Below are 13,635 nucleotides of genomic sequence, written 5' to 3'. Positions count from 1 at the left end.
ACGGACAGTGGACTGTTTTCAGTGGTCATGTGATTTTTGTTAGTTGTTATTGTGACACCGGGAAGAGAGAGGATGCAGCTCTGGAGACAGATGTCTCGCTGGTTATTAAGGTAGCTAGTTATCAAGGTAGCTAGTAAGCTAGGTAGCTAGTTAGCTAGGTATCTTGTCCTTTTCCAGAGTGACGGCAAATGAGGTGGAGGGACGTTTAGACCCCGCACTGCTGCTGCTCCTGTCCTACAGCCTGATGCCACAGACCAGTGAGGGTGCCCATGCTGACTCCTGTCCACAGGCCAGTCAGGGTTCCATCCTGGATGGATGGATGGATGGATGGATGGATGGATGGATGGATGGATGGATGGGTGGATGGATGGGTGGATGGATGGATGGACGGACGGATGGGGGGGGTGGATGGATGGATGCATGGATGGGTGGGTGGGTGGATGGATGGATGGGTGGGTTAGTGGGTGGATGGATGGATGGATGCATGGATGGATGGATGGATGGTGGCCCACTTAGTTCATAATGGCAATGGTATACATAAAAAGGCCACCACTCTGACCATCCTGCTACAGTGATTTGAAGGGGACTATCCCTTTTGTGTTTTCTATGATTAGAACTCTGTTTTTCCAAAATATTCAAATGTGGGAACATTATCTACTATCACACAGGACAAATACTCTTAACAGTGTACCTGCGTGTGTTCTGGGCGTAGCACGGACACATCCTGTCACAGCGGAGGCCATAGCGTCCTTCAGTACACAGTCGGACATCACATGTCTCCCCCGTGTAACCTGGCTCACACAGACACATCCCGCTGGTGTGGTAGCACTTGCTGTTGTTCTTGCAGCGACACATCTTTGCACAACCAGCACCATAACTCCCAACTGGACACTCGTCCTGGCACCTGTTGAGACACAGTGATGTCCACGGTCAATGATTGGGGACCAATGACAGTTCTCTCAAGATAATTCAATACCTATCTATGTTGTTAGTCTCACTGCAACTTTTTAATTCTGTTATGGAACATGTGTATGCAGAATAAAATGCTTTTGGGGAATACTCCTTTTTTTAATAACACAGTTTCACAAAAATCTTTATCCTTGACTTATATCCTTAACTCATAAAGTCCCTAAGTGACATCTACATCCATATTTGACAGGACTACCTCATTTCTGACAGCTTTCAAAAAGATGTGTTACTCAAATTTCAACCCATTTAACAATTCTACTGCTGTAATAACAGAACCTGTGTTACATTTAAATTGTTCTGACCACATTTGTTGAATACATTTATATAAAGCAAGTTAGCAAATATATCTAACTTTTAATCTTAAAATTGTCACAAAAAGAAAAATAGCAATGAACTGCTCAATAAATGTTCAAAGCACATTTAAACATAAAAATGTAAAATTAATTTAATTATTAATAAAATGTATTTTCATTTAAGGAAAACTGGGTCTGGGTTGTTATGGGTTAAAACAAGGCTCTCACTTTAACAAACTGTGCAAATGATTAACAACAAACAAATAAACATGGTTTAATACACTTTCTATCTGGCATTCACACAACAAAATAATTTTGTATAATAAATAACATTATAATTTCAACCAATATATTGCAGTATGTTAAAGTCGTACAGCAAAATGTAAATGTTCACTAATGACTAGTGCCAACAAAAATTGGAAATGATAAACAAAAAGAATCCATGTGCTACACTTAATAGACTGCAAACAACAGAGTCATAGCCTTCCAGCACAAATTCTATCTCTCTAAAGTTTGTTTTATATAGACCCAGAAACTAACCCTTTTACAAAACTGTTAAAGTGTCTTTACCCCTGCACAACAGTATATCATATATCCAAAATTCAACCAAAACATTGAACACAACATTTGTCTCTCAACAGTCATTTTGTCGAGAGCTGGAGGCGGACGCCTCTTTATTCTCTACGCAGGAAAAACTCTGACTTCAGCTAATGTGGCTGCAGCTAAGCAAAGCAAACCGTTTGAAAGCGAAGCAGCGGGTTGTCATTATCGCCTCCATGGTTACAGTGCAAACATATCAGTGCAACCACCAAATCAAGCTGGCTTTGAAAATGAGATGCTCTAACGCTGTTATTTAAATCAAGCTAGAAGATGAAAATGGGCAAATATGAACTGAATTATGTTGTTTATTTCTGATATTTTAACACTACATTTTCTCATCCACATTTTGCCAAAAAGCAGCAGTGTTATTCTTTCTAGGGACAATTATCCCCCCCCCCCCGGCCCCCACCAGTTCCAGTGGGTTTGGGTGTGGCCAGCACAGTTCTAAGCAGTGCCATACTGTGACATTTGGCTTCTCTTAAACCCTTATTTACTCATAGAAGGGCTATTCCTGTCTTGTCACTGGTCTGCTTAAGTATATGGTGTGTGCTCTCTGATATTGCTAATTATATGGACCTAAAGCCCTGCGTGGCGCTCTGCTGAGAAAACACTGACTGGGCTCCTGGTTTTGTTTGCTGTTTTCTCTCTGGAGGATGTGGACGAGTTAAAGCAAAGACAGAGTCGCAGATTTACATTTTCTTTGTTTCTTCACTCTTCAACACGTCATATAACCTGGTAGTGAGGACAACAAGTTTCATTCTGGAAGCGCAATAAACTGATCACAGGTTCTTCCACAAATAAAGCAGCAATAATGGATATTTCAGCCATGATGGATTAAACCTTGTTACTTGTTGAGAGATGGGAGAGAAAGATAACTTTAACTGTTAACCGTAGAAGTTATGCACTCTTGAACTTTTTGACTCATTTTAGTGTTTTCACTCTAAGATATCTGATTGAAGGGATAAATATGTGACAAAAACAGAGAAAAAAGAAAAAGAACAAGAAAGTCTTCTTAAGAAAGGAAAACCTTTTTTTTTATCCCATTTGAACCTTTTTGCTAGCTAACTGAACTGAAGATTATAATGTGACAGACTGCAGTTAGCTAACAAGGAAAACTAGAGAAACCTACATCAAAGGAAATCATCTTTAACCACAACTGGACAAACAACTAAGCCGGATCATCCACAGGACCAGCGCTTCTGATAAGAAGGTATTTACATCAGTATACCTGCTTCCAAACAGACTGGCAGTTATAGCCACCATGCTAACAGAACACAGAGGAGATGGAGAAGATAGAAATGTAACATCTCCAGATGCCCGCAGTCATCTAGGACACATTCATGGCTGAATATAATACCCTGAAGATGTCAGGTCAGACAACCAAATGAAAGCCTTCAAAACAAAACCTGAGTGCCAACCCAGAGACACTAATAATAGCAAACTTTACCAAGAAGAACAACTGTAAAGTGAAATGCAGCTTACTGTTCTTCACTCACCATCCTGCTCACTGGCACTCAACCAGATGTGACTCATTTGCTTTCATAAAAAACACTAGTATAAGCAAAGGAAGACAGCCTCACCTGCCCCATCCTAACCATAAACATCTACCACGACAGGACAGTTATGATTCAAGGATCAGAAAACAGCTTGAACTACACCCAGAACACTGAAATCTCCATCAACATCTAAAATTAAAACCTGTCCTCCTCAGACAGACTTCCAGACAAGGTCTCCCATCCCCAGCAGCCTGCCTCCATCACCTTCCACTGAATCAACACACAGAATTTCCAGCAGTCTCAGATTGCTGTAGGAGGGACTCTCTACCCTGGAGCCAGAATTCATAGACGTCAGAGAGAAAACAATAAATACTGTCTACAACCAGAGACCTGATGACACCAAACAATCAGTGGAAGAGTTACACTCCCTGATTCGGCAACAGAATTACCAGGTTAATGAACTCCAGCAGGCAGTTCGTGGACTAGAGAAAGAGAACCAATCCCTGAGAGCATCACTTCAGAAGCTGACGGAGGAGCTGGCCATAGTCAGCCGATCCAGTCCGACACTGACCCTGCACCAGGTGACCTTCTCCAAGAGACACAAACACAGAAATGATATTTCTGGGTGATTCTAATGAAAGTTCATTGATATGAAACAACTCTTCCCAGACAGAAGAAGCATGTCCTACTTCACACTGGAACGAATGATCTAACGGCTCACAAGGAAGACGTACCTTACACACTGAGACAGGCGGCTGAGAACGCAACCTCAGCATTCCCTACAGGCAGGGTCACCATATCCACCCTGTTACCTCGACAAGTACCTCAGCATACATTAAAAACCATCAATGCAGGAATATTCAAAACCTGCACACAGCTACCAAACGTCCACATTGCATTCCACAGAGATCTTCTACCAGCACCTATATGATGATCTACACCTCGGCCAAAGGGGGGTAGGACTTCTATCGCCAAGAACATCACAAATACAGCTTTAGAACGCACAACTTCAGGGACAACACAAGGAGGTGGAGAAAAGTATTGATACTTTTGCAATTTAGTATGGAATCCAGTACTCATTTTTAGTATTGATTATTTATTTATTAAGTATAGATTTTTTGACAACCCTAATCCCTAATATGCAGTACTTTGCTTTATTGTTTATTCTTTGAAATTATTGTGCGCACTGATCACCAAGGCAAATTCCTTGTATGTGAGAACATACTTGGCAATAAACTGATTCTGGGCAGTTGAAACATTCTATTTTGGCCTTTCATAGCATGGCGAGGGGTTCCATTGAAAAACATTTCGACATTTGTAGGAATATGAATCTTTTCAAAAGCATACAAACTTAAGGTTGGAAATATGTGTGCAAAATACTGATTTATTAAGTACTTTGTTAACGTGTTTCATCCCTACAAACGGCTGTATATTGTAAAGGTTGCTCTTACCTTTCCCCTGTGTACCCAGGGCTGCAGACACACTGTCCAGTGGACAACACACAGAAGCCGTTGTTGTGACACTGACATTCCTGGGAACAGTTTTGTCCAAATCTCCCCTCTGGACATGGCTGGCCACACACTGTACCCTGCACACAACAAATACAACTGTACCATACAGAACTCTTGATCATGTGAGGAGTATTTACACCTCAAGTCTTTGAATACTCTACATGCCTTTATGTGTACTAGGACTTTTAACGTGGGACGACAAAAGATGAAAGACGTCACTAGTCTGCATTGTAACTTCAAAACATGCTGTGACCTCATGGTAGTGATTTTAGGAGACTGATTTGTCCGTTTTCTTTCTCATAGCCATTGAATCTCTGTGCGACATTTAAAGCTAAAGTGTGCTGGTGGCTTTCGTGGCATCTAGCACATTGCAACTAACTGAATACACCTCAATCACCACTCAATCCTCTCTTTCCAAAAGATGACAGATGATAATAAGTTAATGGTGAGCAATCAGATGGCAACCAAGCCAATAAGTGCCTTAAACTTGTATTCTCTCTCCTGGCCATCAGGGGGCGACTCCTCTGGTTGCAAAAATATGTCTGATTGCTGATTTTTCTCTTGATTTATTATCTCAGCAAACATTGTAAACATGACTTCCGCCTCTCAATCACTAGTTTTAAGTCTTCTTCATTCCAGCACGATGTTTCATTCGTAAAGTATGATCCTATTTAGAGTCAAATAGACCAGCAGGGGATGCTTTCAGGCATGGCAGGTCATTATCACGGCCTCGCTACCGTTGCTACCAATGCAATTAGCTACACATATGACTTCAACACTTAGCTGTAAAGTTGACCTTGACTTACGGAAGCTAACTTTGTATACCATAAGCCAGATGGAACCAGATGAATAAGGTTGCATAAGGGTGCCGCTCTGCTATTCATGCCATAATAACATTACTTTAACAACAACAGAAGTCAGAAATTCTGAATTTGCAAATTCTGAATTTCATATTTTGTCTATTTTACATTCATGCTCTGATTATTATTACTATAATAGCATAGCACTCATTAGCAACATTGACTTCTGTTTACCACAAACAGGCTTTTCAGTTTTTCTTCTGATAGTGTGTGTCTGATATATAATGCTCAGGACAGACAGACAGACACAGACAAGACAAACTTCTCCTCCTGTGGACACAGGCCTTTACTTACTGCTTATTGCTCGACTCATCTCTCCTCTGATTCAGCTCATTCTAAAGTCACATCATCTCAGATTTGATTGTCATTCCATCTATATACATGGGACAGTGAAATGAGATAAAGTTTCTCAGGACCTCTAGTTGCTAACAGACAGGGCCGGCCCGTGGCATAGGCCGTATTGGCAAATGCTAAGGGCGCCATGCATCACCACGTCAGTACCACAAATAGTAAAAAAAAAAAAAAAAAAAAAAAAAAGTTGGTACAAGAAATAATCCCACGTTAATTAAAATGCAAAGCAAAGCCTATTTAATAGAAATAATATTTGTAACAACATTACATTACTGCTACTTTGCATTCTGCTATTCAGCATTTCACTGTAATGATGACAATAAATTGAATCTAATCTAATTTGCATATCAGTTAACATCATACATATATCTCTTTGGTTTTTCATTTATATTATATCATTTCATTTTATTCCTGGAATCATGTTTTTATTATTAGACTGTAATACTCAATGGTGTCACATACTCCTCTCTTCAGATGCACTGTTGAAGTTTCTAAATCCCACCCCTGGGCCATCTACCACATCTACCACTGCTGCCTCCACCTCAGCAGCACAACCCAGCCATGATGCAGTAGCATCAAGCGGTCTTCCTGTTGCCCCCACCTTTAATATCTTGTTTTGTGCAGTGCCTTATTTATATTGTATTTTTAATTTATTTTATGCAACTTGTTGACACATTTTATTTTGTGTTTAGTAAGATCTTATACTTAAGACTATTTATGAATGTATGTAAAAATGATTGTATTTCATATATTCATTTTATTTTTTGTATTCATTTATTTATTCATAATATTTTTATCTTGTTAACTATTCTGATTGTGAATTAGCTTTCTTTAAGTAAAAAAAAGCTCAAAGACAAAGCTATTCGGTTTCTTGTGAGTATATACACTACACTGCCGATGCAAGGGGGGCGCCAAGTAAAATCTTGCCTAGGGCTCCAGATTGGTTAGGGCCGGGCCTGCTAACAGACACAACATAATACATATAAACTGTACAACAAGAGCTATTCTGCTTAAGACAAAGACAAGACAAAGACATTGACAACTGTGCGAGAGGTGAACATTGCACAGTCTCAGTGCAGTCTGGGTTTATGGAGCAGCTTAAGTAGGGAGGGGTGTGTTCCGTGAACCAGTCTCATAGTTAGTCAGTGTAAGCATAGCCGACGTGTGTGTGAATGTGGGGATGTGTCTGAGAGAGTACATTTTTCATATCAGTGTGTGTGAGCGATTGAGTGCATTGTGCATCGTGTGTGTGTGTGTGTGTGTGTGTGTGTAGGGGCAAGGCCATTTGGCCTTCATTTTTTTTTTTTAAGGGGCACTAAGGCCACATGACAGGGCACAAAGGCCATTGAGTAAAATGAGATTGTTTTACCTTTCAGATTAATACCATAACATCCTAATTCATAACAAAACATGAAGCATGTATTAAAACATTTTTAATACAAAATATCAAGTAAATATTACAAAGGAATTACTACTTGAAAGCAATAAAACATATTCTGTATGAAATCTTTATATGTATATATAATGCACGGGCACAAACACGGGTAGGCAATGTGGACATGACGTAGACTTTAAAGTCCCAGTCGGCAACATTTGTTTGATCATATTCACCAAAGCCGACACTATGCTCCAGTAGAACAACATAAATCATCCGGTTTTAGAAAAAAAAGCGCGCCTCCACGTGTACGTAGAGCCTGTTTGTTATGCAAAGATCGACAGAGCGCAGATCATCCTGTCCAATCAGCACGCAGGGCTGTGTTCGTGCACACACAGAGCCCCTCCCCCCTCGGGTCGTTCCACTATCACAGGGGGGAGGCGGAGGGAAGCAGCAACAAACTTCCAATTCCTCAGTTAAAAACCGAAACGAAGAGGTCCAAAACAACCAAGGAAAAGAAAACACGGGTGGAATAGAAGGAAAAAAAGAAAGATTGCGACGGTGCCCGTGATAAAACCAGAGTCAACATCGGACCCGCGTTTCAAAGGTGGCGTGATCTAAGGGATTTCAAAGGGCACGAAGTCGAGGGGAACGAGCTCGGTGGTGGAGCGTGAGAGTTGTAAACATTCAAAATCTGACAGAGTGCCCTCGATCCGCCGGACTTGCCGACTGGGACTTTAATCGATAGACAGTCCCTCTCATTATCGCTCAGTGTTCAACCCCGCTATCAAGCCGTTTTATGACTGAACATACTGTGTAGGACACAGCCGAGCTTGGGCTTCAGACTTGTGGTGTGAGCGGGACCGCTATGTAGAGTCGAGGTGAAGTCTGAACAGGTGAGTCTTGAGCCTTTTTCGGAAGATGGCAAATGACTCTGCTGTCCTGACATTAGTCGGGAGTTCGTTCCACCACTGAGGCGCCAGAACAGAGAAGAGTCTGGACTTTGCTGAGCGACATTTGTTTGATTTCAGCGATGGTGGTGCCAGCCGGCCAGCTGAAGTAGAGGAGCGAAGTGCTCGCTTCGGGGCATGAGGTTTGACCAGTGTTTGAAGGTAGATGGGTGCTGTTCCATTGATGGCCCTGAAGGCCAGTGCCATCGTCTTGAATTGGATGCGTGCTGCAACAGGGAGCCAGTGGAGGTCACGGAGGAGGGGGGTCACATGGGAGAATTTGGGTAGATTGAAGATAAGGTGTGCTGTAGCGTTCTGGATACGCTGCAATGGTTTAATCGCAGTGATGTTGGGGGTGCAGGATAGTTGGTCATCGAGGATTACACCCAGGTTCCTCGCAGTTGAGGAAGGTAATACTGTGATGCCCTTGACAGTGACCGACAGTTCCATGCGAGGGCAGTCTTTCCCTGGGTTGAAGAGGAGTTCGGTTTTATTCAGGTTAAGCTTGAGGTGATGTGCAGTAGTCCAGACAGAGATGTCAGCCAGACAGTCCGAGGTGCGAGTTGCAATGTGAGTGTCAGAGGTTGGGGGAAAAGAGAGGAACAGCTGGGTGTCATCTGCGTAGCAATGGTAGGAGAATCCATGCGATGTAATAACAGAACCTAGTGATCTGGTGTATAGTGAGAACAGAAGCGGTCCTAATACTGAGCCTTGAGGGACACCAGTGTCCAGAGAACAGGGTTTGGACATAGAGCCATTCCATGCGACCTGAAAGGTGCGATTTGTCAGGTATGATGTAAACCAGGTGACAGCAGAGTCAGTAATGCCAAGTTCTGCCAGAGTGGAGAGGTGGATTTGGTGGTTGACTGTGTCGAATGCAGCAGATAGGTCGAGGAGAATGAGAACGGAGGAGTGGGATTAGGCTCTGGCGTCTCGCAGGGACTCGGTCACTGTGAGGAGGGGCGTCTCAGTGGAGTGAGCAGTCCTGAATCCTGATTGATTAGGGTCAAGGAGGTTGTTCTGCGAGAGATAGGATGCCAGTTGGTTGTAGGCGGCCATAACATTGTAATAACAATGCTGCCCTCTGCAAAATCCACTGCCCGTTCGTGGCCACTTGCTCGCTCAGCTCAGAAATATGTGCGCACGCCAGGGGAACCGGACAGGAACCAGACCGGTGCTTTTATAATAAAAATGCCGCTGTGTGCTTTCACTGCCCGCCTGCTCAGCTCCACTCGGGAGGCTGTAATTAAGCCCACTACGCTGCACAGGCACTTTTTACATGGAACTTGCATGTGATAATGTTGATACTTCACCTGCGCGGCTCGCGAAGCTGTGCAAGTTCTATTTTGGAACAATCACAGCAGAGCAATCGCTCTGATCCACAGACACGGGACGAGCCTACTGTGCACACAAAGGTGGCTGTAATTCCATAAAAGCCCTCCACGTGCCACTAGCGCTGTTTACACTGGAACTTTGACAGGGGCACAAAGGCCACCTTGGCCGTAAATTCTAAATTTTTTCACAGGGCATCAAGGCCAAAGTGTGGCATGGCCGTCGTGGGCGTGGGCGTTGTGGGCGTGGGCGTCATGGGCGTGGCCATTGTGAATCCCACCCTGGTGTGCGTGCTTGAGTGTATGAGCGAGAGAAAGTGGTTGAGTCATGGTTGAGGAGTCGGATTGGCTTGGTAGGAGAGAATAAAGGTGACTTTTGCGGATGCAGCGCGTCTTCAGTCCCAGTAGGCTCAGTCTGCTGAGGGCTTGTTGAGCTGAACGTCCAAATGCTGTCTATGAACAGGTGAAGGGAGGTGGTGATGGTGTCATTGGTGGAAAGGTTTGGTCCGTAGGTGAACTGCAGAGGGGGTCGAGGGAGAGGGGCAGCAGCAGTTTGATGTGCCTCATAACCAGCCTCCAGAAGCACTTCATGGTGATGGGTGTGAGTGCGACGGGTCTTCGAACCGAGTGAAGAAAAGGTCCATTGCAGGAAGGCATCATTACTGCAGTCAGGTTGGCGATGGCTTGGATACCCTGCCACACTGGCCGAAGTGGCCATGGATTCTTGGCCTCCCTTATGGTATGGTTTTGCCCTCGCTGGTCTCAGGATCTCCTCGTCCCCTGAAGGCAGTGTCTTGGTCCTCAGCGGTGCACATACTTCTGTCTTGTAGCCAGTCACTGATGCCATGTGCTCTTCTAAGTCAATGCTGCTGGTGGTTGCGGCTTTTCTGAACATGTGCCAGCCAGTACCCTTAAAACAGTCCTTAAGATCAGGGATGGCTCCTTACATGCTTTGTAAGTGCCGGAATGTTCACATATACAAGATCTAGAATCCACTCCTCCCTCTGGTGGCAGAATCCACAGTGGTAGAATTTGGGAATCACAGCTTTGAGATTCACATAGTTGAAATTTCCTGCGACAACAGACAACAGTCCTTCTGTGTGTTTGTTTTGCAGATCACTGACGGTTCCATAAAGTACCGCTCACGCTTCTTTAGCATTTAGCATTTAGCTGGCGTGGCTGCTAGCGTGGTTGCTAGCATGGTTGCTAGCATGGCTGCTGGCTTGGCTGAAAATGAATAGGAGTGAACAAACAGCGTCAGCAGATGAAAAACAATCAGCGTTGTTACGTTTAACAGCCGGACGTAGATCAACGTCACTCGCATGGAGCTGGTTCAGCTTCCAAAAGACGAATGTTGTTCAAAAGACAGCAATCTGCAGTCTGTCAGAAAGCGGTTGCCGTTAACGACAGCTGACAACTCACTTTTTTCACTATCTGCAAATTCACCAGCCCACAGAAAATGAAGCGTATGAAAATCTTCGGGAGTCAGCGGTCGACCGACCTGCTACGGTACCGGCAAAAACAAAAACACACACAGCAAGAGTTCCTTACGACAAGACGGGCCACTAAGGAGGTTTTACATGTACACAATGGATTTGTGGTCAAGCAGAACATCAGAGCCACATCTCTCATTGATATTTCATGAGTTTAAATAATAGTTGAGACACTATGCAATGTTTGACAAAGTAAATCCTGTAGGCCACTTTGAAATTGTTTACTTATACTTGCATTGTTTGAACTTCCAGTGTTTTTGAATTGTATTATACTTAAATAACTTAAGTTATTATTGATTTTGCACGTTATACATTGTGCCACTGCACAATTCTCTTTACTCTTAATTACTGGCAGTATGAGTGGCAGTAAGTCATTCTTCTACTGAACTCAAACCATAGACTGTAAATAAGAAGAGGACGTGGTCATGGTTCGACATTTTGGTCGTCACCATCTTGGTGTCAACATTGGTGTAAACATGTTAGGACTGCAAATTAGTGACAGTTGAATGGGAAAAACCCAAGCGGCAGCCTTCTAGCTCCTGGTGTGAAGCTGTTGGGAAGGTTTACTTCCATAATTCAAGGTCAACTTTACAGGTAAGTGTTTAAGTCGTCTTTAGAGCTTCATGGTCAACCTGAAATGGGACCATCATTTATATCATGCTGTGTTGAAGAAGACTTGAAACTAGTCATTAAGAACATGTCTACAATCTTAAGTAGGGTCATTTTCTAATTGACTTATTGATGCGACCCCTGATGGTCAGTAGAGAGAAAGCTTAGAAAGTTAAATGCACTTTTCAGAAGCAGAAGTTTCTGCCTGCTCAGACGAACAGTTGGTGGTGTGTCGGCCTACCATCCACCCTGCAGGACAGGAGCACTCTCCGGTCACATGGTGACACACTCCTCCATTCTGACATGGACATCTCTCCTCACATTGCTGCCCATGTTTGCCTGGAGGACAGAGGTCTTCACAGCTATCAAGAAAAAGAAGAAAAAGTGTCACTTTCAAAAGGTCACATATGGAAGTTTTGTTTGTTTCACTTACGGTTCCAAATGACATGACATGTTAACTAGAGCTACAATTCACAGTAATTTCCCTTAACAGTTTGTGTAGTATTTATTATTATCTACACCAAGAGATCCCGTGTCCCGTGCATGTGCATCCTTGTGTCTGTCCGTCCAAAGCTACTACCCAGCCCACCGATATATGTTTGTGCTCACATGTAACTGTATGCTCAATAACCTTTTTGAAAACATATTTTATTTTTTGCTGACTCAGATTCCATCTGTGTGGAGGAACATGTCTGTGAAGAGACTCAGTTGTCCAGTCACCTGAGGGGTGGGTGGGTCCAGGAGTCACATGCCTCTCACAGTATTAATACAAGGATTAAATTATCTAATTTCCCCACTAGTCAGAAGTATATAGTATACAAGTGCAAGTCTTGTATGAGAGGCCAAACACCCTAGCTTCCTCCCACAGTCCAAAGACATGCAGGATAAAATGGTGATATATAGTAAACTGAAATCTTAATTCTATTATTTATACAGTATATCTCCAGGCTCTGGCAACGTTATTCTGGGAGTTTGGGAACCCCTGGTCTAGAGGACAGCACTTGCTATAATTATGGTTTAAACCACCCAGCTGTAACTTGAGTATAGAATTTCCGTACTTTTGACACCTTTGTTCAGGTCAACTCATCACAGGCGCCTCCCTGTTCCAATTTTGACCTGATTTGGTTACTCATTTGGTTCTGCGTAAAATGATCGCAGAAGAGACACTGTCTTTCCAAAGAATTAGTTTCCTACGTGTTTTTTTGCACCAATGTTTCACCGCAACAACACTCTCACACAACCTGTCCTCCAACTTACAAAGCTCCGGTGTATCCTGGTGAGCACTTGCATTCTCCGGTAACATGGTGACAGACGGCTCCGTTCTGGCACTGGCATTTCTGCTGGCATCCGTCGCCATAGGTGCCTACTTCACACAGGGCCTCGCAGCGCCAGCCTCGGTACCCGGGAAGGCAGATACAGGCTCCAGTGATGGGGTTACACAGCGCACCGTTCTGGCACTGACATCTGTTAGTGCAGTGGGGACCCCAGTGGTTACTGTCACAAGCTGAGGGGAACATGAATGAAAAGATTTATTCATCTCGTTTAGCATCTATCACCACACAGGTCATTTGTGAGTTTTTTTATATGAGGCGTGCTGAGGGCAGACGGGAGATGAGAGAGCGGTATGATATCTATTGAATGTCCAGCTTGAGCCTTCATCTGTCTAATAATGATTCCAATAACTGGATTGTGTACACAATGGGGTGATCTGGTATCGGATACCATTACTTTAATAAATAATAATACAGGGCATTTATTTATAGGGCTGGGTTTTAAAATAAATTGACGGTCCGATTC

The 13,635-nt window shown here is 43.3% G+C and overlaps 1 protein-coding gene and 1 long non-coding RNA gene across 2 annotated transcripts in view; both read right to left on the bottom strand.

Moving 5' to 3' along the window:
* LOC311029360 overlaps positions 1–13,635 on the bottom strand; it is a 200,993-nt gene that overhangs the window by 66,132 nt on the left and 121,226 nt on the right. The window lies entirely within an intron of this gene.
* Positions 1–13,635, bottom strand: part of megf10 (multiple EGF-like-domains 10) — a 96,830-nt gene that overhangs the window by 19,345 nt on the left and 63,850 nt on the right. The window contains exons 6-9 of the mRNA XM_084034431.1: positions 13,096–13,342; positions 12,080–12,200; positions 4,810–4,946; positions 692–904 (exon numbers count right to left, since the gene is read on the bottom strand). Coding sequence (XP_083890557.1) covers positions 692–904; positions 4,810–4,946; positions 12,080–12,200; positions 13,096–13,342 — 718 coding nt within the window. The remainder of the gene's footprint in view (positions 1–691; positions 905–4,809; positions 4,947–12,079; positions 12,201–13,095; positions 13,343–13,635) is intronic.

This window comes from Eutrigla gurnardus (assembly GCF_963514095.1).
Source record: "Eutrigla gurnardus genome assembly, chromosome: 19".
Taxonomy (NCBI): Eukaryota; Metazoa; Chordata; class Actinopteri; order Perciformes; family Triglidae; genus Eutrigla; species Eutrigla gurnardus.
The sequence above is the reverse complement of the archived record's forward strand: the minus strand, read 5'-3'. Positions and strand labels throughout refer to the sequence as shown.